At 28.4% G+C, this 23598-nt stretch overlaps 3 protein-coding genes and 1 long non-coding RNA gene across 4 annotated transcripts; 2 read left to right on the top strand and 2 right to left on the bottom strand.

Moving 5' to 3' along the window:
• The first annotated feature begins 7658 nt into the window (after positions 1 to 7658).
• Positions 7659 to 10162, top strand: LOC112679800 (transmembrane protein 147). The gene is made up of 4 exons (XM_025549723.1): positions 7659 to 7925; positions 7987 to 8119; positions 8245 to 8466; positions 9845 to 10162. The coding sequence occupies exons 1-4, from the start codon at positions 7849 to 7851 to the stop codon at positions 10109 to 10111; spliced, it is 699 nt and encodes a 232-aa protein (XP_025405508.1). The 5' UTR covers positions 7659 to 7848; the 3' UTR covers positions 10112 to 10162.
• Positions 10163 to 10244: 82 nt separating this feature from the next.
• LOC112679798 (DDB1- and CUL4-associated factor 8-like) lies at positions 10245 to 15731 on the bottom strand. Its single transcript, XM_025549721.1, has 12 exons — positions 15518 to 15731; positions 15315 to 15441; positions 12804 to 12939; positions 12532 to 12701; positions 12291 to 12475; positions 11986 to 12235; positions 11652 to 11902; positions 11254 to 11434; positions 10992 to 11193; positions 10788 to 10918; positions 10592 to 10714; positions 10245 to 10510 (listed from the first exon to the last, which is right to left on the bottom strand). The coding sequence occupies exons 4-12, from the start codon at positions 12697 to 12699 to the stop codon at positions 10418 to 10420; spliced, it is 1584 nt and encodes a 527-aa protein (XP_025405506.1). The 5' UTR covers positions 12700 to 12701; positions 12804 to 12939; positions 15315 to 15441; positions 15518 to 15731; the 3' UTR covers positions 10245 to 10417.
• Positions 15732 to 17285: 1554 nt separating this feature from the next.
• Positions 17286 to 18168, bottom strand: LOC112679799. The gene is made up of 3 exons (XR_003148251.1): positions 18005 to 18168; positions 17633 to 17845; positions 17286 to 17368 (listed from the first exon to the last, which is right to left on the bottom strand). It is a non-coding gene; the product is annotated as an uncharacterized LOC112679799 (long non-coding RNA).
• Positions 18169 to 19241: 1073 nt separating this feature from the next.
• Positions 19242 to 20971, top strand: LOC112679794 (zinc finger MYM-type protein 1-like). The gene is made up of 3 exons (XM_025549713.1): positions 19242 to 19524; positions 20443 to 20686; positions 20780 to 20971. Exons 1-3 carry the CDS (start codon positions 19438 to 19440, stop codon positions 20884 to 20886), a joined length of 438 nt encoding a protein of 145 aa, XP_025405498.1. The 5' UTR covers positions 19242 to 19437; the 3' UTR covers positions 20887 to 20971.
• The last annotated feature ends 2627 nt before the right edge of the window (positions 20972 to 23598 follow it).

The raw sequence follows: 23598 nt of genomic DNA, 5'->3' as shown, positions 1-23598 counted from the left end.
AGGTCCTTACAAGTAACATTAGAATAACTCTTATAAATAGAATGACTAAAGGATTACGGGTGTTTTTCAATATGTGAAAGATGGTTTTGCAAAATACAGAAGTCACAAGGCTAACCAAACGTAATAAATAATCAAGGGTTAGGTGCACACAATGCTCGACTTGGCAAAATTAAAGAAGGGGGACTCTATTTACTTTAAACAAAAGAACGTCCCCAAACTGGCTGAGCGTTATGATTATATCGTAATAATAGTAGGGGGCGCTAAAATTTCTGAAAATTAGTTGTGGTACTCCATCCCCCTGAGTCCCCCCACAAGTCGAGCACTGGGCGCACAGTAAAGGTCGATTCTCACTGGTCCGGGCCGGGTCCGAGCTTGGTTCGTGACACGTCCGGGTTGACTCGGATCAGGCATTCACACTCGTCCGGGCCCCCTCCGAGTTAACAATTTTGTTTTATTTACAACTTACAATTTTACTTCAGTCATCAGTCACATTTTTCTATTTTATGGGCTTATTATTTTACAATTTTAATAGCATATTTCATATTTTAGCAAATATTTCGATGTTTTTATGATTTTTTAGAAATTTTTGAAATATATAATATTATAATATATGAAAAGAATATTATATTTTCATAATTTCGTTCTATTCTGTTCAATAAAAAAATATTAACTATAGGAGTGTTGATTGTTTTCTAAATTAATAACATTTAATTTAGCAATTTATTAGTAGATATTATTGATCGTTTATGTGTCACAAAAATGTAAACATTTTTTGAAACATTTAACGATACAAATATTGATAAATGTTATTAACTGTGTATGAGCCTCGTAATAGATGATAGAAAAATGGTCACATTAATTGATCGCAACAATTGCAAAAAATATTATCGGATTATACGATTATGACGTACAAAGAACATAACGTTATAAGTTACAACCATTGGACTATCAACGACTTATGACGTATCATAACAATATTATATATTTTGAAAATACATAATTTTAAATAGACTATGACGCCGATACTAATGTGATAATTTTCGTTAAAATTATAGGTTTACAAGTTTAAAAGTAAACCAGAATAAAATAAATGTGATGAAGTAAAATTTATCTAAAAGTATTTTCTCAGAGAAGGCTACATAAGTTATGTGATTATTATTCAACTTGAATCGTAATATCTGATATGAAGTATTCACATGGATAAACCTATTTAAAATTAGAATAGTAACTTATATACTATAAAAAGCATTGTAGAAAAATAGAGGATAACCATGTATAAACATTATAAATATTTTTGACTTTTTAGTTATGAACACTATGATAAGTTGAATAATATGAGTGAAATTAAAACAAGCAAAAATACAAAAAAATAATTCTTAATTGGTTATATAAAATAGAACCATTCATAAATTTAATAATGACAATAATCTAGTTCTTCTTCTAATCTCGTGCCTCGTAACATTATGATATTCATGATAACCGCTACCTTGGTTCGTATAGTATTAAACTGTGAAATATCCTTCAAGCATACAAAGTAATGCACATCACAGTAAAAAGAAACCAAATGGAAAAAAGGAGTTGCAAGGCATAGCATATCATATTTCAGTTTGATAAAAATGAATAACTTAATGTTTAAAAATAACGGAAGTCAAGTGATTAAATTGAAGAAAATACAGCAAAAAATCTTAAAAGTGCTCAGCAATTAGAATGATCCACCACTACTACAGCGATTAGAAAAATCACACAATGCACAATTTATTATTTATATGATTCATGAAAGTAAAACACATGGTAAGATTATCAGGAGTGATCGATCATGCAGCATGTATTCCAATTGTTTATTGTATAAAAAAATTGCGTACAGATTGTCTTTTTCTTAAAAAAAAAAAAAAAAAATTATAATAATAATAAATAAATAAACAAAAAAAGTAAAACACATGTTACTTTAAAATTTTTATTTTTATTTACTTTTTTAATTTGTTTGATTGTAAGTAACACATACCAGGTTTTGGTGTCCTCTTGTGAAAAATCTTATCGCTTACTTGTTGAATACGATGTGTTAGTACCAAGACATGTGTGTATTAAAACTGCCTATACAAAGCGCCGTTTATAAATTAATGGAACGGCACAAAATCAACTAATTACCAAAAACACCAGTGCATTTTATAAGGAATTTTCACTGGGCGACAAAAATGTTTTTCTCAAAATAGTCAATGTAATATCATAGTACGATTATAGTATTACACGTTTGTTTCGCATTATTTCGTCCAATCTTTCAAAATATTGTCGACAGAATATAATCACTAGGCGACATTTGTGTCGCCTAGTTAACTAGTTAAAAAATGCACTGACAAACACGTTTGATTGATCGCATAATTTTTTATTTCTTTTATAAAACCAGGATCGGATCCAAGGGGGAGGGTGGTAGGGGTGACCCCCCCCGTTGGCCGTATCAAAATGTGTTAATTTAATTTGATGTACTATTAAATTGCATTATCTTGCGTAATAATATTTTAATGTATTGTTATTATCACACATTTTCGTATTTTATTTTATAATATAAATTAATGAATTTTCGATAAAAACAATATTATGGAGACCTTTAGTTCCATTAGACCTTTAATTCCATTCTTGTAAAAAAATAACTACATTTTTCTATTAATTAATATGTAATAAAGTAATTATATTTAATAACTCCAGTCTCCATTACAACTATTCATTTGCTCTACTACCTACCTACCATATATATTAGGTCATAATATAATTTATATTCATCAAATGTAAAGAATTTATAAAACAATGATAACGTTCTTATATAAGGCAGCCAAATGTCTTACTGCGGGGAAGCGCTCGTCTAAAAACAGGAATGCACCTTAAGCATTCTGCGCATGAGCGTAATTTATTCACCACTTTCATAATGTTAGGCTGTTATCAATGTATTATATCAAATCACTATAATACGATAGTAATATTATTATAATCATATGAGTTTTGAATCAAACTATTAAAAATTTGAACATACTACATACGTAGGTATTTTACATTTTTTTTTGTGCTCCGATCATTTCAGTAAATAAATCGTTATACATACCAAATACATTTGAAAAAAAAAATCAAAACAGCAATAACTATCTAATATGTCGAGATAGCTTTTAATAATGTTTAGTTATACCTACATTTACCCAATTACCTATTTGAACATTTCATAAACCAGACTTTACCAAAATTTATTACACAAAGGATATTTACTAAATGTTTTATTGAGTATTAACAGTACAATTCACAAACATCTTAAACATAATTCAATATTATCTAATATCTATGTATATTACATTATCTTAATAGTAAGTACAAGTATGAATTATTGAAACCAAACAGTGTAGTGTGCCGAGTTGTGAGTTAAACACAGTTACACAATATTAGGATGTAAGGATTTTATAGTTAGATTAATAACTTTATCAAGAATACTTATTACGGTATTACTTATATTTTATTTAACACTTTTTAATTTAACATCAACTTAGACAAAGTAAATGATAGTAACAAATATAAGCGGAGCGTATGTATACATTTGGTTGCTAATGCTGTTTTGCGACTTTTTCCTTTTTCCTTTTTACTTTTTTTTTTATAAATTTTCTTTCAATTTTATCGCACGGCAACAGTCATATGACCGCGGTCGACCTGTTTAGACGCAGCTTTAGGTTAAACCAAAATGTGTGCATCTTGAAAAACAGTCAATATATTTTTCTTATTCACAGATACTGGCGCCTTGAAACGTACTTTGGTTCTTGGGTGGATGGCCATTTGGGAACACTACGTGCCATTGGATTCTTTATTTTTTTTTAAACTATCCTTGGCGTGAAATAAGAAAAGGAAATAAGCTTATGAAACAAAGCTTATAATAGTTACTTTACCTAGTGCATTAAGAATTCGAATGATATAAAAAAAATCGAACATATTAGTACATCGAAATAGTATAGGTATTTTTGTGGCATAGGCAATTTTGTATTATTTATTGAATTTATAGAATAATTTTCAAGTCAATCGTGTTGTATGATAATTACATTATACGTTCAACAAATAATAACATGAGATTACCTATGCCTTCGAAATACCTAACCCTATACTATTTCGTTGTATTTATATGTTCAATTTAATTTTACATCATCCAACTTCTTAATGCTTTAGGTAAAATAACTATTGTAAACTTTGTTTCCATAAGCTTCTTTCCTTTTCCGATACGATCACCGCTGCCATCAACACAACTTTTTGACATCTAGCTTGTAATAGTCCACGTAACACTTTTCGCCGATTTTCAATTCTACTTTCATCCTGTAGACCGCCGAATTTCTAGTGTTCCGCAGCCATAGCACTTCAGTCTTTAACTCTGGACCGCGGTTTCCTGCCTTTTGTTTTTCAGTGTCTGCAGTAACACCGAGTATTTGGCGTCTATGGCCAAGAGTGGCTAAGGTACTGATGTTTTGGTCCACCACTATACCGCCGGATGGTGCGTATACTAACTGACTTTTAGCCACCTCAAAACACCTTTTGTGCATCACACGATTGCACGCTGTCATGGAATATTCAAGTTTTAGATAAAATACAGTACTTATACTTAATCCCGCGAGTACACCAAAAATAGAATGAGGATTTTGATGATAGAATTATATTTTTTAGAAACTTTTGTTTTTGTACCAAAATCTTATTTTTAGTCATATATGTCTACCTTACCGATGCATTCAACCATTTTCAAAACTTTAAAAAGACATCTCTGATCACACAGCGAACATTTCTTCTTCGTATACATCATTTTCTTAAATTTCAGGTGGCCGACCATATCACAAATACAAATTGCTTCCATGTTGTTCATTGTTTTTTAATTTATCTTCCACAACAAATTAAATATAAAAACAATAAAATATAATCTTGGTATATTTGAAACGAATAAATTACAAAACAAATTCGTAATACGGAAGACAAAATTAACGAAATCGACGGAAAATGTAAGAATAATTCTACTATCGAGGTATCAACAACTGTCTCCAGTGGTAACTAAGAAAAACGTTAATTGATTTTTCGAGATTGCCTATGACAACTATTATGTAATATTATTTTTATAAAACATCAAAATCACATGATTTGGATTCGTGCGGGATTTTAAAATACACTGTTCGTTTTATGTCGAAATAAAAAATAAATAAAAATTACTTTTTTAATTTTATATAATAATATAAATATATATATAATTTATTATTTATTTATTTATTTATTATTTATATAATAATAATATATAGTATTTTCTGATGCATTAATATATTTTTCTTTATTGCAATTCTCTCTTTGATTATTTAATAGAAGTAAAATATTTTCAGTTTTGACATATATTTAAAATAAATCATAAGATATATATGAATTCAGTAGTTTAATGATTATAATAAAAAGAACATAATATTACAAAGTGTATTTTTGCTGTAAGAATGATACTGTAGAATGATACATTATACTGTCAGTATCAAAAATATTGTCAGTGATATTGATCATGTGAGGGCCGCTTTATAAATATACTTTTATATATATATTTTTTTTTATTTACGTCCAAACGGCCTCGTCCAAATAGCCATGTCTATTTGTCCCTATTCGCCAATCAAGGCAAGTTAGTGAACGAAGTATAACTTAATTCCGAAATCATAGAAATAATTGTTATTAGAGACGTACTTTTTTTTGACGTAGTCAAATTTTCGTATTCATTGTTATAAGTTTTGTAAACATTTATAAGACAGTAAATTCAACATAACGAAAATTAATATAACGCAGAGGTATTGTCTTACTGTTTAAATTTCTCTGCGGTTTAATTATAAATATATGTATTATATTCGTAGAATTTACAATATGATATATATGTGATATACATACGTATACTTTATATTATTTATAGTCCGATATACGTAATTCACCTGTTATTTGTTTTAACTTGATGGACAGTAAAATGGGTTGAATGGAAATGTATACACATATGTTTTATATACATGAACCACTGGCCTAGTGGTTAATAAAAAATTTACCATCAATTGACTGTGGAGATGGAGGAGGAGACGGAATTAGTACAGATAAAGACATGCTAGAGCTCTGAGACACAGAATATTCTTCACTGCCACTCATTATATTATTAAGTTTAGGTAGAGTACAATATGATATAATATGTATTATACGAGATCAAACCAAAAATTACGAAATGCAATGAACACGGAATAATAAAGCCAACTAAATAGGTACCTACTCATAATATTTTATTGTACGTTTACCGAATTAAAGTAGATATGAGGTACATAATGAAGTTATATCTATAGAAAAATACCTTATAACATGCATAAGATAAGGTATATGAAATTAATAGACCTTAATATCGTTGATATTTTGGAAATTCATACTATTTTAAGTAATATCTTATAAAAAAAATCATTTTTGAGATAAATTAGGCGATAATGATTAACGATTACAAATATGTAATCATGATTATTGATTACTTTGAGAGATAATTAAACGATTAATGATTAATGTAATTTAATAAAGTAATCGTAATCGATTACGTAATTTAATCGTGAATTAATCGATTACGTCCAATACTGTTACTTAGTAACTATAAAATACGTATGAAAAAAACACAATGTATAGATAGTACATTACACTAGAGTTGAAACTAAACATCTCAATAATATGCTACTACAAAAAAAAATTATAACGAAACTGAACATTATTATTTAACAACTAAAATAAAATGACAACATATTATTTACGTAGGAAGTATGTGGTTAAATTTTGAATAGTTTGATTCATATTTCATATTATTATCGTATCATAGTGATTTGATATGATATATTGATAACAGCCCATAGAGTAACTCTATGTAACAGCCTAAAGGCGCGTCCAGACGGAGCAGCTTTTGTCGTAAGACATAGCCGCGCGGTCTCCGTCGGCCCCGTGCCGCGTGGCAAATACGCGTCCACACGGTGCGGCATTTATTTCCCGATTTGTTTTAAAGTTATAATAATAATAATAATAATATATTATTCATAATACTATAAAGTTGTGTCATTTTTATTAGGCAACGAAGTGCACGTGATCAGCAAGTAATATATATTTTTGAATCTTAAAAAACATGAAATTAAAGATTTTAGAAAAATCATTATTGATCTTTGTATTATTAAAAACAGAGAATCTTCAGTATCGACATTTTGATAGAATAAAAATTGTGTCTTCTGAAGATTACTACAAAAATCAGTTTTACCTCGGTGAAAAAAGTTTGTTCTGTTACTAATTACTTAAAAAATAATTTAAATACCTACTTAAAAAATAAGTTCTGATGCCGCGCGGCTTTGCCGAAAATACGTCCACACACGCGCGGCTCTTTCCTTTGATGTAGACCGCCTACTAGGCCGATCGGAAATCAAAAAAAGCCGCTGAAAATGTATTCATGCATTCACACCCAAACCGCGCAGCAAAAGCTGCTTCGTCTGGACGCGCCTTAACATTATGATAGTGGCGAATAAATTATGCACATGCGCAGAATGCTTAAAGTGCATTCCTGTGTTTAGACGCTCCTCCCCGTTGTACTTCATGGACGATAACAATGTCGGCTAGCGATAAGCCGATAACGTGTTCATTATTCATATTATAATTGGACTTGTGATAATCAGATTTTTACACAACAAATGCTACATGATGTGTGATTTTCGATCTATAATTTCACCACATTTCCATCACGATCTTACGGTCTACAACGTATTCTGCCTGAGGGTTGTGTCAATTATTTGATTGTGTTAATTTGTGAATTTATATTCCTCGTCGATAATGACTTTGTATCATTTCGGGAACTGTGTCACTTTATTATATGTACCTCATTATTTAACATATAAGTATGCGAACTTGTAAGTGTTCCTGAATGTATTTGGTTTGTTGCAACTGTTATTTTCATTTTTAAATTTTCAGATCTGAATATGGAGCATTTTGGAAGTGCATACAAGGCGGTATTATCTACGCATTTACACAACTGTGTAAAATGTTGATCTTGGCAACATTTTTTCCTGCCAACGAAGCATCTATTAACACTATAAGTTTATCGGTAACTTAATGCAAATCATTATTATTTCTAATGTCTCATTTAATTATAGTTTATATATGAGTAATGTATAGCCTACCTATTTATACCTTTTAGATTTATTGGCTTGTTTGATTTATTATTTTTAGAATTTTTTCAAAAGTTCCATTGACTTAGCAGATATTGCTGGGATTTACTTTATACTACAAAGTATTCCAGGTAAGGGACATGCCAAAGTAATGACTGCTGGTATTGGATGGGCGGGCGCTGAAATATTATTAACAAGATTTCTTCTATTATGGGTGGGAGCAAGAGGCACTGAATTTGATTGGAAGTACACTCAAAAGTGTCTAGAATCTAATATAAATTTGGTAAGAAATTTATTTTTAACTAATGTAAGTTTTTGTTTTCATTATTAGTTTAATCTTCATGACATATTGATTATCCCTGTACGTCTATGTATAAAAAAAAAAAAAAGATAATAGTTACGAGTTTATTTTAATATACAGTAAAACCTTTTTAAAACGAAATTACAAATTTTTTCTATTATTAAGAGTTTTCTTTTATATAGAGGATGAACAAAAATTAAAGTTAACCTTTTTTAATTATAATTTATACATAGTAAAAGTTAACTTTTATTAATAATTAAAAAAAATTTTTTTTATCATTTGATTGTTTTTTTATTATTATGTACAGCACATTCTTGTTAATTATAATAATTATGCATTTGAAATTGTTATTAACATTTTTTGTAGTCCTTCTAAGTTCCAAATAACGATTTTAAAATCCTATATTTGTGGTTCTTTGCTAGTTTTGTTGGTATCATCTACATTTTGAATCGTAAGTTTGATGAGTTTCTAATTCATTATAAGAAGTAAAAAATCTTCTATATAAATATCGACTGTGAGGTACACTTCATTCATTTCGTTCAAAACATTTTCTGGAAAATTCATACTAATTTTTTCATTTGAAGGAAAAGATAATAATGAAGTTTAGATACATGTGTAACATTTGATGTTATTTATTTTTAAATAATTTAATTTTCTGTCATATAAAGATTATAATTAATGGTTATTACATTAAAATGTGACTGTTTCCGTTACGTAGAGGTTGTCTTAGAGAAGTTAATTTTACTAGTTATTTTGATTGGGATTATTGAAATGTGTTTTAATTAGGGTTCTGTTTTACAGAGGCACCAGCATAAAAAGGTTTAACTATAATTGATAAACCTAGCACATCTAATATCTTATATTTGCGTTGCTGTAATTATTTCTTATAAAAAGCAAATTAATTAAAAAAATAAATAAAAATATCTTATATCAATTTGTATCTATAACCTGTTCCACTATGTTCTCTATAAATTTAAAAAACCCAAGATTATTGGATAAATAGTTCTAAAACTAAACCGTAAAAAATATTCAATTTTCAATTTTCTATAAATTAATAAAAGTATAAAATATATATATTAATCTATTGCTATATACTAAATGTGAATAGTTGCCATTGTGAGTATTCAGTATTCATGTGTCACCACAGATGTTGAAATGCAGAGAATAAGAAAGTTAAAAATCATCACGACAAACAAATTTGAGAATAGTAAAAAATGTATTCAGTCAATAAATTTTAATGATTTTGAAATTAATGTTATTATTAATTAATTACAATTATTCATTGTCCCTTAAACATATGTATCATCTAATATATTGTTTAAAAGTTACTTATTGCTTTTATCATTTTTGTTTTATATAGATGCATCATATAATGACTGCTGCATTAGTTTGGCTATGGTCCAGACATGATTTATCCAAATTAAAATCAAATTTTTCACCATTTGCTGCTGTCACCATTCTTCTATTACTGTCTGTATACCGTACAGTGGTTATTGATTCTATTGCTGCTTGGCTTTTAATTGATCCTTGGTCAGTAATTGGCATTAAAGGAATTTATACAATTGTTCTTGGTTTAGTTATGTTAAAATACTATACTAGACTCTCAACATTAATTGGAATGTATTGAAAAGATAAAAAAAAACAAGTTTTCAAAATAAAAATATTTGTATACTTAATAGTTTTATTACATTATATTATGTAATTAATCCAACATTTTTATAATACATCAAATAATAATAAAATTTGTACAGCATATTTTTAACTATTGTACAATTATTTAAAAGTATTTGGGAAATTGAAAATTATTCTCAGTTTCACCAAAGAGTCTATGGAACTGAAATTTACCATCAAAATATACAAAAATTAAAAAAATTAATACATATATATATTTATATATTATATTAGTCAGAGTTTTAAGGTGAGTAGAAGACGTTTAGAAATCATATCTCACCATTCTTTCCAATCTATAATCTGTAAGTCTTAATCTAAAACGTTCGCTGTTTACTATTCTATTTTTCAATATTGCCTATCAACAAACAAGTGAAATGATTTCTCTAAATATCATGTTATGACATACAAATATTACTTTTAATAAAAATTAATTTACCCTTTGTAATTTTTTTTTATTTTGCAACTTTCCTTTACTTAATGGTTCCCATATTTTAATAGTCTTATCGAGTCCACTGGTTGCTAGGGTAGGCATGTGCGGATGACCCTCTAATACATTAACCTGAAAATCAAAATATGATAATTATATATATATTACATAATATTAATTAAAAAAGAAAAATATTTTGACGTACAGCTCCTCGTGCATCTGCATGTTTTCTTTGAACTATAGCTTCTGTTTTTTTATCCCATATAAATAAACATCCACAGTCTGATCCAGATACTACATACTCACTTCTAGGTCCATAAAAGTTGACACATTTTACTAAATAAAAAAATGTCAATGAGTTATAGAAACTTTTGAGTATTAAATAAAAAACATTCATAAAAATATATACAAGTTGATTTATTTATATGACCGTTATAACGGCGTATATAGCTTCTAGGAGGACCATTGACATCAAATAGATAAATATCATCTTCACTATAGGAAGCTAAAATTTCCGTTCCACAATAATTATAAACAGCAGATGTAACATTTGGCTCATAATTAGAATCTCTTGAAGTTATTGAATGACAGTTATTATCTTCACCAGGTTGCTGAAAATTATTGAACTGTTGAGAAATTCAATCAAAATATTTTTTAATATGTCAACCTACTCTATCATGTGGATAACTAGCTTCGAACATTTTTATTGGTCCATTTGATAGTTTTCTTTTGTCAAACATTCTGACGTACTCATCATCACCATTAATTATAAATTCAAATGGATTCATAGGGTTTATGTCAATACTGAATAACTTCATGAAGGCTCCATTAGTATCTTTCATATGTAGTATACTAATCAAATAAAAATACATTTATAAGAAACATCAATTTAAATGTAATTACTTACTATCTATTATTAATTTTATGTATACTAATTCTAATTTTATGGAATCAATAAGCAAAACATGAATAATTACAAATGTAGGGGGATATTATATTTTTATTTCTTATTATACTACTTTTAAATTATATAAAGTAATAACGTAATATATTAAATAATATTCCTTACTTTGTAATTTTCATATTATCCAAAAGAAGCGATTCACGAATGTCAATATTCTTAACAACGCCATCTTCTCCACAACTGAGAATTACATAAGGCACTTCAGGATGCAATCCAAGTTTATTACATTGACGATCATGGCGTGCTATTATTTTACTACTAAAACGATCAGAATTAATTGCAGTAGACAATATAATTAATCCATCCAGTCCAGATGATACAATATGAACATCTCCTTGAGTTGTAAGAAATTTTGTCTAAAGATATAATGATTAATGATAAATTAATTATTAGAGTATAAAGGTATACATACAAACATGAAAATCAAAAATTAATTTACTTGAAAAATATTTTTAAAATGTGCAGTTCTATATTTGGATATGCAAGTTCCCTGAGACCAATTCCAAAGGCATATATTACAGTCATCTGATCCACTTGCTATTACATCACCAGCATTATTAAAATCAAGAGAATTTACACAACCCTTATGGCCTATTAATTGTTTACTCAGCTTGAGTTTTTGCACCGCAACTTCAGATTGATAAAAATTATTACTCCACTTTGCACGTCTATCATAATTGCCTATCTCTCTATAAAATTATTTTATTATTAAAATGTTTAAAAATAAAATATTTACAAAAAAACCTTTTATATAATTCTTTAGGAATACACCAAGAATTTGGCTTTGCAACACTGACACTGGTTTGTTCGTTTGTTATACCTCCAATCCTTATGAATGGTGCTAATAAAGATGAATGTCTTGAACTATGAGATGAGGTATCTGACAGATTATCTGATTCATCAGATGAATTAAGTAATTCCACTTCACTCTAAATTTTAATAAAGTTAGAAAAAAAATACTTATTAATAAGATCAAAAACCTTACATCACTATGATCATCAAGAATTTCGAAGTCTAAACTACTATTGTCATCTAAATCCACATTATCTCCATATTGAGCATTAGGCATTATCCTTTGTAGGTAATAATCATAAGAATAGGGTTCTTCATTGTTATTGTCGCTATCTGTAGACTCAGAATCACTTCTACTCATTTCTATGAACATTATTAATAAACATAATAAATAAAACAATAAAAATACATTTTTTGTAAATTAATTTTTTTTAATATTAAAATTAAATAATTTCTTATACTTACTAATATGTATACTAAATACTTTTCTGTATTGAGATGAAAGTGTATACAAATAAATGTATGTATTAAGTTAAAAAATGGGTCATGGATGTAATGGTGGTTTAACACTCAATGTAAATGTTGGAAGTAAAAAAATAACCTAAAAAAAAAAAATATTTTTATTTAAAACCTAATGTTTTCATATAAAATAGAACATTTAACATCCTATATGAATATAAACAGGCACGGACTGGTAAAAAAGGGCACGGGATGCTAAATAATTTTAAAGGCAAATAACAAAATAATTTAGGGCAAATTAAAAACATATAGGTTATTTATAAAATATTTTCTTTTGTTTTAATAAAATATTGAAAATATGTTAAAAAACGTAAATAGGAACTTAACAAATTACTACAAACATTCAAACAAAATTGTACAATATTAGATTACAATGTTCGACAGTTGTATGGTAAAAATAGATAAAAATTAATCGATAGTCTGTTATTAAACATTCAAGTATTATATTTGATTACCTTAAAAATACCATAAATTTGATTTTAGCCATTACGATGTATGAAGGTAGTAGATATATGACTAAATAAAAATATAAATATATAGGTACCAGCTATCTAAGAGCAATACTCACATTAATTTCAGTAATACATTTGTATGCTCACTCTCACTTCCAGTACAATAACTATAATATTAATAAATATAATACATTCTATGAATTTTTTAATATAACGATTAGTAGATTATGTATTATTCGGGATGTTTTTTACTATTTTACTGGCCATTACATTAACCTCGTATTGGACATAGCAAAATAATATTGTTAAATTCTGTAATTACAGAGATAAATGATTTTAACCATGTTCTTATTTTGGTACATAATTAAGCAGTAGCAGTTAATAAAACTATTTTTGTAGGTCTAGACTCTAGAGAGGGCAGTTGCCCCCCAGAAATTGAAAGGAAAAACTTATCAATTTAAATGGGTCAGTAAATCATGATAAATTGTTGCCACTTACAATATTATGGCCAAGTGCTGCTTATGAAGAATGTGTTGATAATAAATTAATTAAGTAAATTTAATATATATAAAAAAACGGCTCAAAGTGATTAACTTACTTCCTTACAAGTTACCTACTTTAAATGTATTCTTTATAGTTGTTATAGTTATTATATAAATAATAGATCTACATACAACTTTATCAGAGAACTGAAATAGGTAGGTATTCGTCTTCAAAATTCACATTAATTTTAGATGAAGTAATTATGGCACATTTAAACTAATAAGGGAAAATATATTTTTGGACAAGGGATGCTGTAGCATTCCAGCACCCTAGCCAGTCCGCGCCTGAATATAACTATTTAATATATGTATTTTTAATATACAAATATATTGATTATTTGCAGTTATAGAAAAGTTCTTTAAAAATTAGCTAGTGCATGTTCTGGTTCCAGATATTAAATATGAACTAGTTCAAATTTTAGTTTATAATATTTAAAATTAATAAGTTCAAGTTAATTTTCTAAATTAATTAGTTCAAGAATATCATATCGAAATAAAAGTAAATTATGCACAGTGTTAATACCAATTGAAAACAGTCAATATGTATAGTCATGCAATTAGAATTTTATTTTTTAGTTTTGTTATTTTATAATTTTTCAGTAATACTCATTAGTATGATCTCAACCAGGGGCAGATTGGTCTATCGGGAATCTTCCCGTTGGGCCGGTCCTTATTTGGGCCGCTCTATATTATTATATAACCACCAAAAAAAAGTTTTATTTTGTAGAATAAATAAAAATTATTAAAAAAATAAATATATAATTAAAGATGCATTAAGATCAAACTTCAAGTTCAAGTTGGAACTGATTAACCATGTGACTTACCCAAAACTATTATAGCTATAATTATAGTAAAGTTATTGTAGATTTTACTAATTTAGAAACTAAACAAATTTTGAAATTGATGCAAAATAAAACATTTTTTTGGGATGGGGAAGGGTAAAATAGTATAATTTGCGGTTCATGGGCCGGTTTGTTTCATATTTTCTGGGTCGAAAATAATTGCCAATTCGCCCCAAGTCTCAACATATTTTACTGGGTAGAAATACTCATGCTCAGTTAAATATATATTCTTAAGTAAAAATTTCCTTTTTGATATTGAATTTTAATCTCCCTATTTTTCTAAGCAACTTTAATGACTCAATTTTTTTTGTATACCTTTAAAATATATATATTTTTAAACCGGTGTTCTAAACCTATGATTTTATTGAGTATAGTGCAAAACAAATTAATAATTATAATTACATGTTTACATAATTACATTAAACCAAAGATGTACATGTTTATAAAATATAAGAAACAAGTTTATACTAAAGTTAATTTCATGAAAATCGAACGCGCTCATGTCTAGTTCATGGGAAATAAATGCGTTCAAAAGAATACATTCTTTCCCATCACTGGTTTTTTGTACATATTTAGTTAATAATAAAAAATTTAATTATTTGGTTTAATAATGCTACTTACAAGACAATTAAGTAACTACAGTTAATAATTATTTGTTGTTACTACAATTAAGACGGAGTTGATTTTGAATTCTTTAAAATTAAAAGTCCGAGTATGAGTATTAGGAATTGAATGATTTTTCCTAAAGCTGAAAAGTTATAAATAATTACAAAACACCAAACAAATACTTTTAATTTTAATTGTTCATCATATTATTATATTACTAATTAGTATGTAACAAGTGGTTTTTTTTCAAAAACGTATTCTGTTCCGATGGTCACTACCTTGAAAGATCACTGATTTACTTTAAATTTTTAATAATTATAGACTTAGCTCAGACGCTATTGCACGTACATCTTTTATAGATAAGAAAATAAGGAACTCCGTATAATCTTTGATTTTAAACTCAATTTTTTTATTAAGTACTAATCAATATTATGATACACAGACTTCTATATAATACTAGATAAGGTACTCTGTATGATAACCAATGCAAACTATGAATGCCAGCTGATTAAACGGCCGCCATGTTTTCAACAGGCAAGACATTATATTAATTTTACAGAATGCAATAGGAATAAGTCCAAATAATAGTTATGGTAAAATTAAATAATAATAGTTATAGAAAAATTAATAAAAATAATTTGTACTTTTAAAAAAAAAAAATTAAATATTAAACATCAAACATATAATGTATGTACCATATATATTAATATATTATTTTAAATATATAGATACCTACCTACAAATTATATTTTTTATTAATTCAGAAAGTAATATAGATAATAATATAGGGTAATATAATAATATAGTTTTATAGATTATTAATTCAAAAAACATGTACTACTTAAAGTGTATAAAATATACCATATAACATACCTTGATAAATTTTGTTACATAAATTAAAATAAACAATAATATTATTGATTATTGAATAAAACTAACTTGGTTAACCTCACCACATTTACCAACAAAAATGGAATTTTTTGTTTTAGAAAATTAATGCAAACGGATTTTTAAGTATTCTTTACGTATAATTGTCACCAAATCTAATTTATGACTATCCAATAAATTTTTTTCAGAACATCTAATATTTTTAAAAATATAATAACTAAAATAAAAATAACTAAATAAAAACATAATTTTTTGTTAAAATTATTATTTTAAATTTTAAAGGCGAAGTAGGTAATAGAAATTAAATTAATAGTAAAATCAATACGTTTTTTTTCATCAAACCAAATTATTTTAATAACAGCATCTGAACATTTGTATTCAATGAATTTTCAAATATGAAACTATTTGAATTATACATGGGTTCATCAAAAATTGTGTGACTGTCATTATATATTGTTGCAACATCCATATATTTGTTATTACATTGTTGCATTTTTATGAAATTTTATCTCATAAAAAAAAGTACAAATAGATACCAAAATCAAATTATGGATTTGATTAAGTGTAACAAAATAATAATAATCATAGATTAATAGTTTATAAAAAAACAAGGCTGGAAAAATTAATGATATTTTTTAACTCAGTTAAGTTAATTTAATTGAGTTTATGTTCAATTAAGTTAAAAATATCGTTAACTTAACTTAAATTAATAAGTTAAAAAAAAACGAAAAATTTTTGTTTGATATTTTATTAATTCAAACTTGCTTGAAAAAGTCTAAAAACAACACTTTTCTGTATTCTCATACAAAAAAATCGTAATAATACTTAAAAGTCAATTTGAACTTTAAAGTAAAATTGAACTTAACCATGAAGTTTTATACTAAAATTATACAATAATGTTGCGTGCCGTCAGTTCAATCGTGAAGATTGTCAAATAATAAGTCAACTTTCATAAAATCAACAATTGTTATAATATCGTACTCACGTATTTGTGTATAAGAAATAATTTCAAGTTAATTATTTATAAGTTAATTTGTTTTAGGTTTAATGGTGCGAAGATGCTTTCTCGGACAGGACTAAAACACATCATCCTAATGGTCTGTTTGGAACTCTCTTATATACCCCGTTTCTCATAGTTCAGTGGCGGTTTTGATGGTGAGGTAAGTGAGGCGGCGTCTCACCTAAAATTTTGTAGGAAATAATACTCTAAAAGTATGGTTCTTGGCTGACCAATAGCACACATTTCGCTAATAATTTTTAACATATTTATGATTTTAATTGAAAAAAAATTCTTCTTCGTGAAGTTTAATAATATGAAATATAATTTTTTTTATAATTGTATAATAATTATACAATTAATATACATTGCAATTCTTATCGATTTATCGCTATTTTTAGTAATAAATCGATAAGAAATGCAAGAAATAATTATTATGTAAACAAACCCTCATATTTCAGTCGGCGGCAATATTCCGATGACGTCAGAGAGGCACCGTTTAACGTCACCTCTGAATTGTTACTTGTGTACATTAATTACACACACAAGCGTATATACACGAATCAGTGGCGGCGCCAGGGGTGGGCCCGGGCCCACTTTAAAAAATCTCGGGCCCTCCCTGTGGCCCACCCCAAAAATTAAATTTAATCATACTAGAATACTAAAAAATATCTCATGAATAAATCATGAAAATCAATAAAACAATTTGAATTAAAATACCATTCTATAAAAACTATTTTTCAATTTCATAAATTTTTATTCGATTATCAACTAGCATTTTTTGAATTATACAAATTATGTACTATTGCAATTACAATACCTGTATCTTCAGCAGCATGTGAAAGAACTTTTTCATGTATGAAAAGAATTAAATCATATTTGAGAAATTCTATGCTTCACAACAATCTATCTAGCTTAACTATAATTGCTATAGAAAAATCAGAAGCAAAATCATTAAATATTGAGGATATAATCAAAATTTTTGTTGAGTGTCATAGCAATAGAAGAATTTTATTAAAATAAATTATTTATATTATTATATATTTTATTGCTGTTTTTTTAACTTACCTACATGTGTTATACAGGTACTTATATAATATATTATTATCTTATCGTTCTTATTATTTCCAATTAATTTTTATTAAGTAAACAAATAATTAATATTAAAAGTTTTTAATTGTTCAATTTAATCTTTAAACACAGTTATTTTTTATTTTATCTTAAAATATATTTATATTGTTTTTTTTTATATAATAAGATATGTTTGTTGAATTGTTTATTTGAATTGGTTTTATAACATAATATAATGTTTATTGTCAGTTTAAAATACTTGTAGTTATGTTTTTATAGTTACAGAAACTCAATTGTACTACAATTGATGCCTGATGGTGTAATTGCTATTGAGTGTAATTTAGGGTTAGGGAGTATAAAAATTAAAAAGTGTTTACATGAATATATATTTTGTTAGGAAATAAATACTATTAATACATGTTTACAAATCATTGTTTTAGTAAGTTTACTCGATGAAGTGTGAAAACAATTAAAAAATTGAAAGTTAACCCTCCCCCCCTCTGCACAATTTTCTGTCATCCCTATTGTTTTATATATATATATATATCAAGTCAACAATTTGGCCCTCCCCAAAGCCTGGCCCCCCTGGTATTAAAATTCTGGCGCCGCCACTGACACAAATGCACGCGACTGTTTAAATAAGCAGAGTTGCGCATACGCAATGATCATCATGAGGCTCGTTTTTCATCACCTCCATAGGCGCAACTAGGAGGGTGCTAGGGGGACTTAAGCACCCCCAGACTAAAAATTAGCACCCCCTAAAATTCAAACTCTAATCCTTGATTTCATTAATGTACCTACCTATTCTGTTCAAATTTTTATTTTAGAATAATTTATTTACATTTAATGTTTGGAAGATAGTTATATTAGATGACAAAATTTTTGTTACGAGGTCAACATTATAATAGGTAAGGTAAGGTATATTGCATTGGGAATTTGGTTGTGTTAATAGTTATTTTTAAACAGTTATCTACATAATCCGCTACCCGCATGTTTTCTATTATATGCGTTATCGTTATAAGTTATAAGTATACTTATAACATTACACGACACACGTTATACAGACAGTACCCAAGACATGAACTGCCAACAGGTAACAGTATTCCGTCTCCGTACATTTGAATTTATATTTAAAATTTAGTATTTTTTAAAAACGGAAACCTAATTTAAATTATAAGAAAAATGAAATCGAAGCTGATATTGACGATTCTGGCATGGCTGGCATTTCTACTACTAGTACTAATACAAGTGATACAACTCTTGATTTGGGTAATAAAGATTCCGGCCCATGTCCTATACTCACAATAACATTTATTCTGTTTACATATAAAAACTTAATAATTCATTTTTCGAGATATTTTAAATACCTACATTTAATTAAAATACTATTACAAGTAAAAAAAATTTCAATCTAAATTATTTAAATAAATTATATTTTCGACTACATATTTGAAGGTACCTACCTATTATAGTATCTAGTACCTCAGACCTTTACATACCTATCTTATTTATTAAGGAAATAATTATTTAATACATAAATTGCATGTTCTTATTAATTATCATTAATTTTTAACCACGGATAAAACAATTTGTGTGTTTAATAATAATATGTTTGACAATTAATATTATTCATTCACATAAGTCACTAATTTTTTAATATTTCTAACTTATTGTAAATAAAATAATATTTTTTAACTTTTATTACCTGCCTTGTATAATTTTTTATAAATTTCAAGTTATCGCCAAAAAAAAATATTTAAATAGTTACGTATAAATATAAAACTGTAATAAGGTGTTTGATATTTTTCTGATTAATTTTATTATTAATTAGGAATATAAAAAAATTAAATTTGGAACTTAACAAAGAGCATTTCGAAGCTAATGGTATAATAAATGTGATTAGCTAGAATACAGTGTTCAACGTAACACTGCATTCTGCTTTGTTTGCCGAACTTTCGGTTCAGAAAATTCACTAAATTCAGGTGAAAATGTATGGATTGAATCTGGATTCAATAATTGGCAAAATATAAGTTGTTTATTTTGAAGTGAAATAGCATATGTATTTTCACAAATAAAATAGTTAAAAAATAAAAATTATTCAAAAATGTATACTTCGCTAGAATAACTTAGTGCGTTAGTATTGAATATTAAATTTGTATTATGATTAATCGACCACATTTTTTTCAGTTTCTTGTAAAATCAAAAAAACATTCTTCTACCAGTACTCATTTGACTAATTTATCGAAAATGTGTGCATATAAAAGTAGTTTAAAGAGAGGATCTGTTGTGATACAACTATCTAGCTTCCATAAAAAACAAGTTGAAACTAATCACAAATACATGTCTAGTTTAATTGATATTGTGTTATATCTTGCTAAGCAAGGCATAGCATTTAGAGGACATAATGAAAATTTAGATTCCTTAAATCAAGGTACATTTATAATATTATTAAATTATTTTTATTTAAATTATTTAAATTATATAAAATTAATGTTTTCTTGTAATAATATAAATACAATTTTAGGTAATTATAAGGAAATGTGCTATATGGTATTTTCAAAGTTCATGCCAGATTTTAAAAATGTATATGAGAATAAAATTAACCATACCAGTTGGAAAGTGCTGACCTAATTAAAGAAACAATTGTTGAGGAAATTTTTGTTATATATTATATGAAATTCTATCTTTTACACAAAGAAAACGCACAAGAATTAACACTTGGTATTACATAAGCAATTAATAAACATTTATTCAATAGAATATACATATAAACTTAAATCTCCAAAACGACATAAAAAATAAATAAATATAACGACAACACACTCTTCGCTCTACGGTCGTCTGCGCACTACACTCTCTCTCTTTCCGTCACTCCCGACTGTACTTCCATCGCAAAGGCAACAGTGCCAGTACGTTTACAATATTTTCTTCTTCCTTTTTTTTTTTTTTTATAACATTCGGTCTTCCTGACCCATGAGTGTCCTCACTCACATTCACGCTTGCAATTTAAATCCTTTCAAATTTTAATAATTATATAAACATTTTTTTTTTTATATACATAAATAACAAATTAAAATAAGTAATATAATAACAAGTCTATCAACTATCTTATCGCTTCATATTGTAGCTACCATGCTACACTGGTGGTTTACGGTTCCTTGCTGGTCGTCTTGGCTCTCCAGGATCATGGTCCATTCCCGTGATAGTTTCCTTTCTCTCAAGTTATTCCATAGGTGATCGTTCTTCTTCCTGGTCTTCTGTTGTTGTCTCTTCCGCTTCGTCATCGGTTTCGGGTAGATGATAACCCTTTATGTGTGATACATGTACTGTGGTGGAATACCGTCTGCCATTTTCAGCCTTCAGTCCAGCAACTCGATAAACATCTTTTGATGCCACCTCTGTGACTACCAAAGGTCCCGGTATTTTGACTGCAACTTGGTGGAATCTCCGGTTACATCTGGTGATTTTCTTATAAAAACCAAGTCACCTACATTGTATATAACTGATTTAGCATGTCTGCTGTCATATATTTCCTTCCGTCGCTGTTATTCTACAGTAATCTTCTCACGAATGTTGTTTTGGAGTCCTTCAGTGTCATCCCATGTATCCTTTGCAATCAAATGATGTAGTGTGCTATCCTTAAAACTTGGTCGATAACCAAATAGTACATGAAAGGGTGTATCCCCAAGTGTTTTATTATACGCGCTATTTAACTGACATTCAGCCTCCAATATAAGTTTATGCCATTTATTGTCACATTCCATGTTAGCCTGCAAGACAGGTATCAGGGTACTATTGACCCTCTCCACCTGTCCGTTAGATTGCGGGTGTCGCACCGAGTTTAGGATGTGTTTGATCCCATGTTGAGAGTAGAAGTTCCCAAACGCCCTGGATGTGAACGCCGTCCCTAGGTCGTTGATAACCCGTTCAGGCGAACCATATGTTAGAATGAACTGCCGTAAACTATTAGTCACTCCTTCGGTGCCGCAACTTCTAACTGGGTACAATTTTACAAATTTAGTAAGATTATCAATTAACACTAGGATATACCTGTTTCCTTTCGTTGACTTGACAAAAGGTCCTACATGGTCCAAATTAACAGTTTCAAAGGGGCGCTTTCCAGGCTCGATCGGATTCAGTTCTCCCGGTTGTCTTCTCCGTGGCACCTTCGTTAAAATACATTCGGGCAGCACTTTATGTGTATACGTACATAACGCTGCATCCGTGGAAAGTAGTATTTTTCTCGTATCTTGAGGACAGTACGTTCCACAGAGAAATGTCCAGCTAGGTCGTGGAACCGCACCACGATACTCTTTCGCATGGAGTTTGGTACTGCCCACAACTTTCTGGTGTTCCCATCAACAGCGACCCTTTTATACAGTAATCCTTTCTCTAGACAATAGTCCTTGACTAATTCAGCTTCCGATTGTGTACGACTTAAATCTTCTCGACTTAAGATCTCCACGATGTGTTTCAGGGTGGCATCAGTCCGTTGCATCGCCAGAACCTCCACTTTGGTGTCCTCTGAAGGGTTGATCGGCGCTCGACTTAACGGGTTAATGTGTTCCATCTTGGTCCCTGGACGGTGTTTAATTTCAAAATCAAATTCACTCAAAAGGGTTGCCCATCTTGCGATTTGGGGTTGAACGGTCTTTTGGGTATTTAGATGCACTATCGCTTGACAGTCGGTCATAACTATAAACTTTATACCTATAAGATATTGACGTAACCTAGTCATGCTCCAAACTATTGCCATTAGTTCCAGTCTGCTAGAGAGGTAGTTTTCCTTCGCCAAGGTGGTTTTCTTCGATACAGCGTGTACTAGATGTAAGTGTCCGTCGTCACCAGGTTGAAGTAACATACCATTTATCCCGACACTACTGGCATCGCAATGTAATTCGGTGTGAGCTGTCGGATTGTATAGTTGCAATATAGGTTTACTAACCAGTTTCTTCTTCAGTGTTTGAAATGAAGTCTCTTGTGATTTTGCCCAAGTAAACGCTACCTTCTCTTTCAGTAATTCACTGATTGGTCGTATCAGTTACGCATAATGTGTGATAAAACCTCTGAAGAATCCGCATAAACCCAAAAATCTTCGTACTTCCTGTTTATTTTGTGGCCTTGGAAAGTGCTAACCTGTACAGCTACCATCTTCTGTTCACCCGGACGTACTCCGTCGGCCGATAGCATAAATCCAAGATATGTCACCTCAGGAAACCCAAAATAACACTTACTCAATTTTAGGGTCAAATTAGCTGATTTCAGCGCATCTAATACTTGTCTCAGACGCTTTATCATGTCATCAAACGACATAGAAGGGACCAAAATATCATCTAAATACCA

This window comes from Sipha flava, unplaced genomic scaffold (genome assembly GCF_003268045.1).
Source record: "Sipha flava isolate LNK unplaced genomic scaffold, YSA_version1 168_pilon_pilon, whole genome shotgun sequence".
Taxonomy (NCBI): Eukaryota; Metazoa; Arthropoda; class Insecta; order Hemiptera; family Aphididae; genus Sipha; species Sipha flava.
This window is presented reverse-complemented; position numbering and strand designations above follow the sequence as displayed.

Excerpts from the sequence above, each read along its gene's own strand:
- LOC112679800 (XM_025549723.1), top strand. The coding sequence starts at position 7,849 with ATGACTTTGTATCATTTCGGGAACTGTGTCACTTTATTATATGTACCT. Across the intron at positions 8,120-8,244 it reads TTAACACTATAAGTTTATCG|AATTTTTTCAAAAGTTCCAT; the intron begins GTAACTTAATGC and ends TATTATTTTTAG. Across the intron at positions 8,467-9,844 it reads TAGAATCTAATATAAATTTG|ATGCATCATATAATGACTGC; the intron begins GTAAGAAATTTA and ends TGTTTTATATAG.
- LOC112679798 (XM_025549721.1), bottom strand. The coding sequence starts at position 12,699 with ATGAGTAGAAGTGATTCTGAGTCTACAGATAGCGACAATAACAATGAA. Across the intron at positions 11,903-11,985 it reads ATTTTAAAAATATTTTTCAA|ACAAAATTTCTTACAACTCA; the intron begins GTAAATTAATTT and ends TTATATCTTTAG. Across the intron at positions 10,511-10,591 it reads ATAAAAAAAAATTACAAAGG|GCAATATTGAAAAATAGAAT; the intron begins GTAAATTAATTT and ends GTTTGTTGATAG.
- LOC112679794 (XM_025549713.1), top strand. The coding sequence starts at position 19,438 with ATGAAATCGAAGCTGATATTGACGATTCTGGCATGGCTGGCATTTCTA. Across the intron at positions 19,525-20,442 it reads TGATACAACTCTTGATTTGG|TTTCTTGTAAAATCAAAAAA; the intron begins GTAATAAAGATT and ends CATTTTTTTCAG. Across the intron at positions 20,687-20,779 it reads TTTAGATTCCTTAAATCAAG|GTAATTATAAGGAAATGTGC; the intron begins GTACATTTATAA and ends ATACAATTTTAG.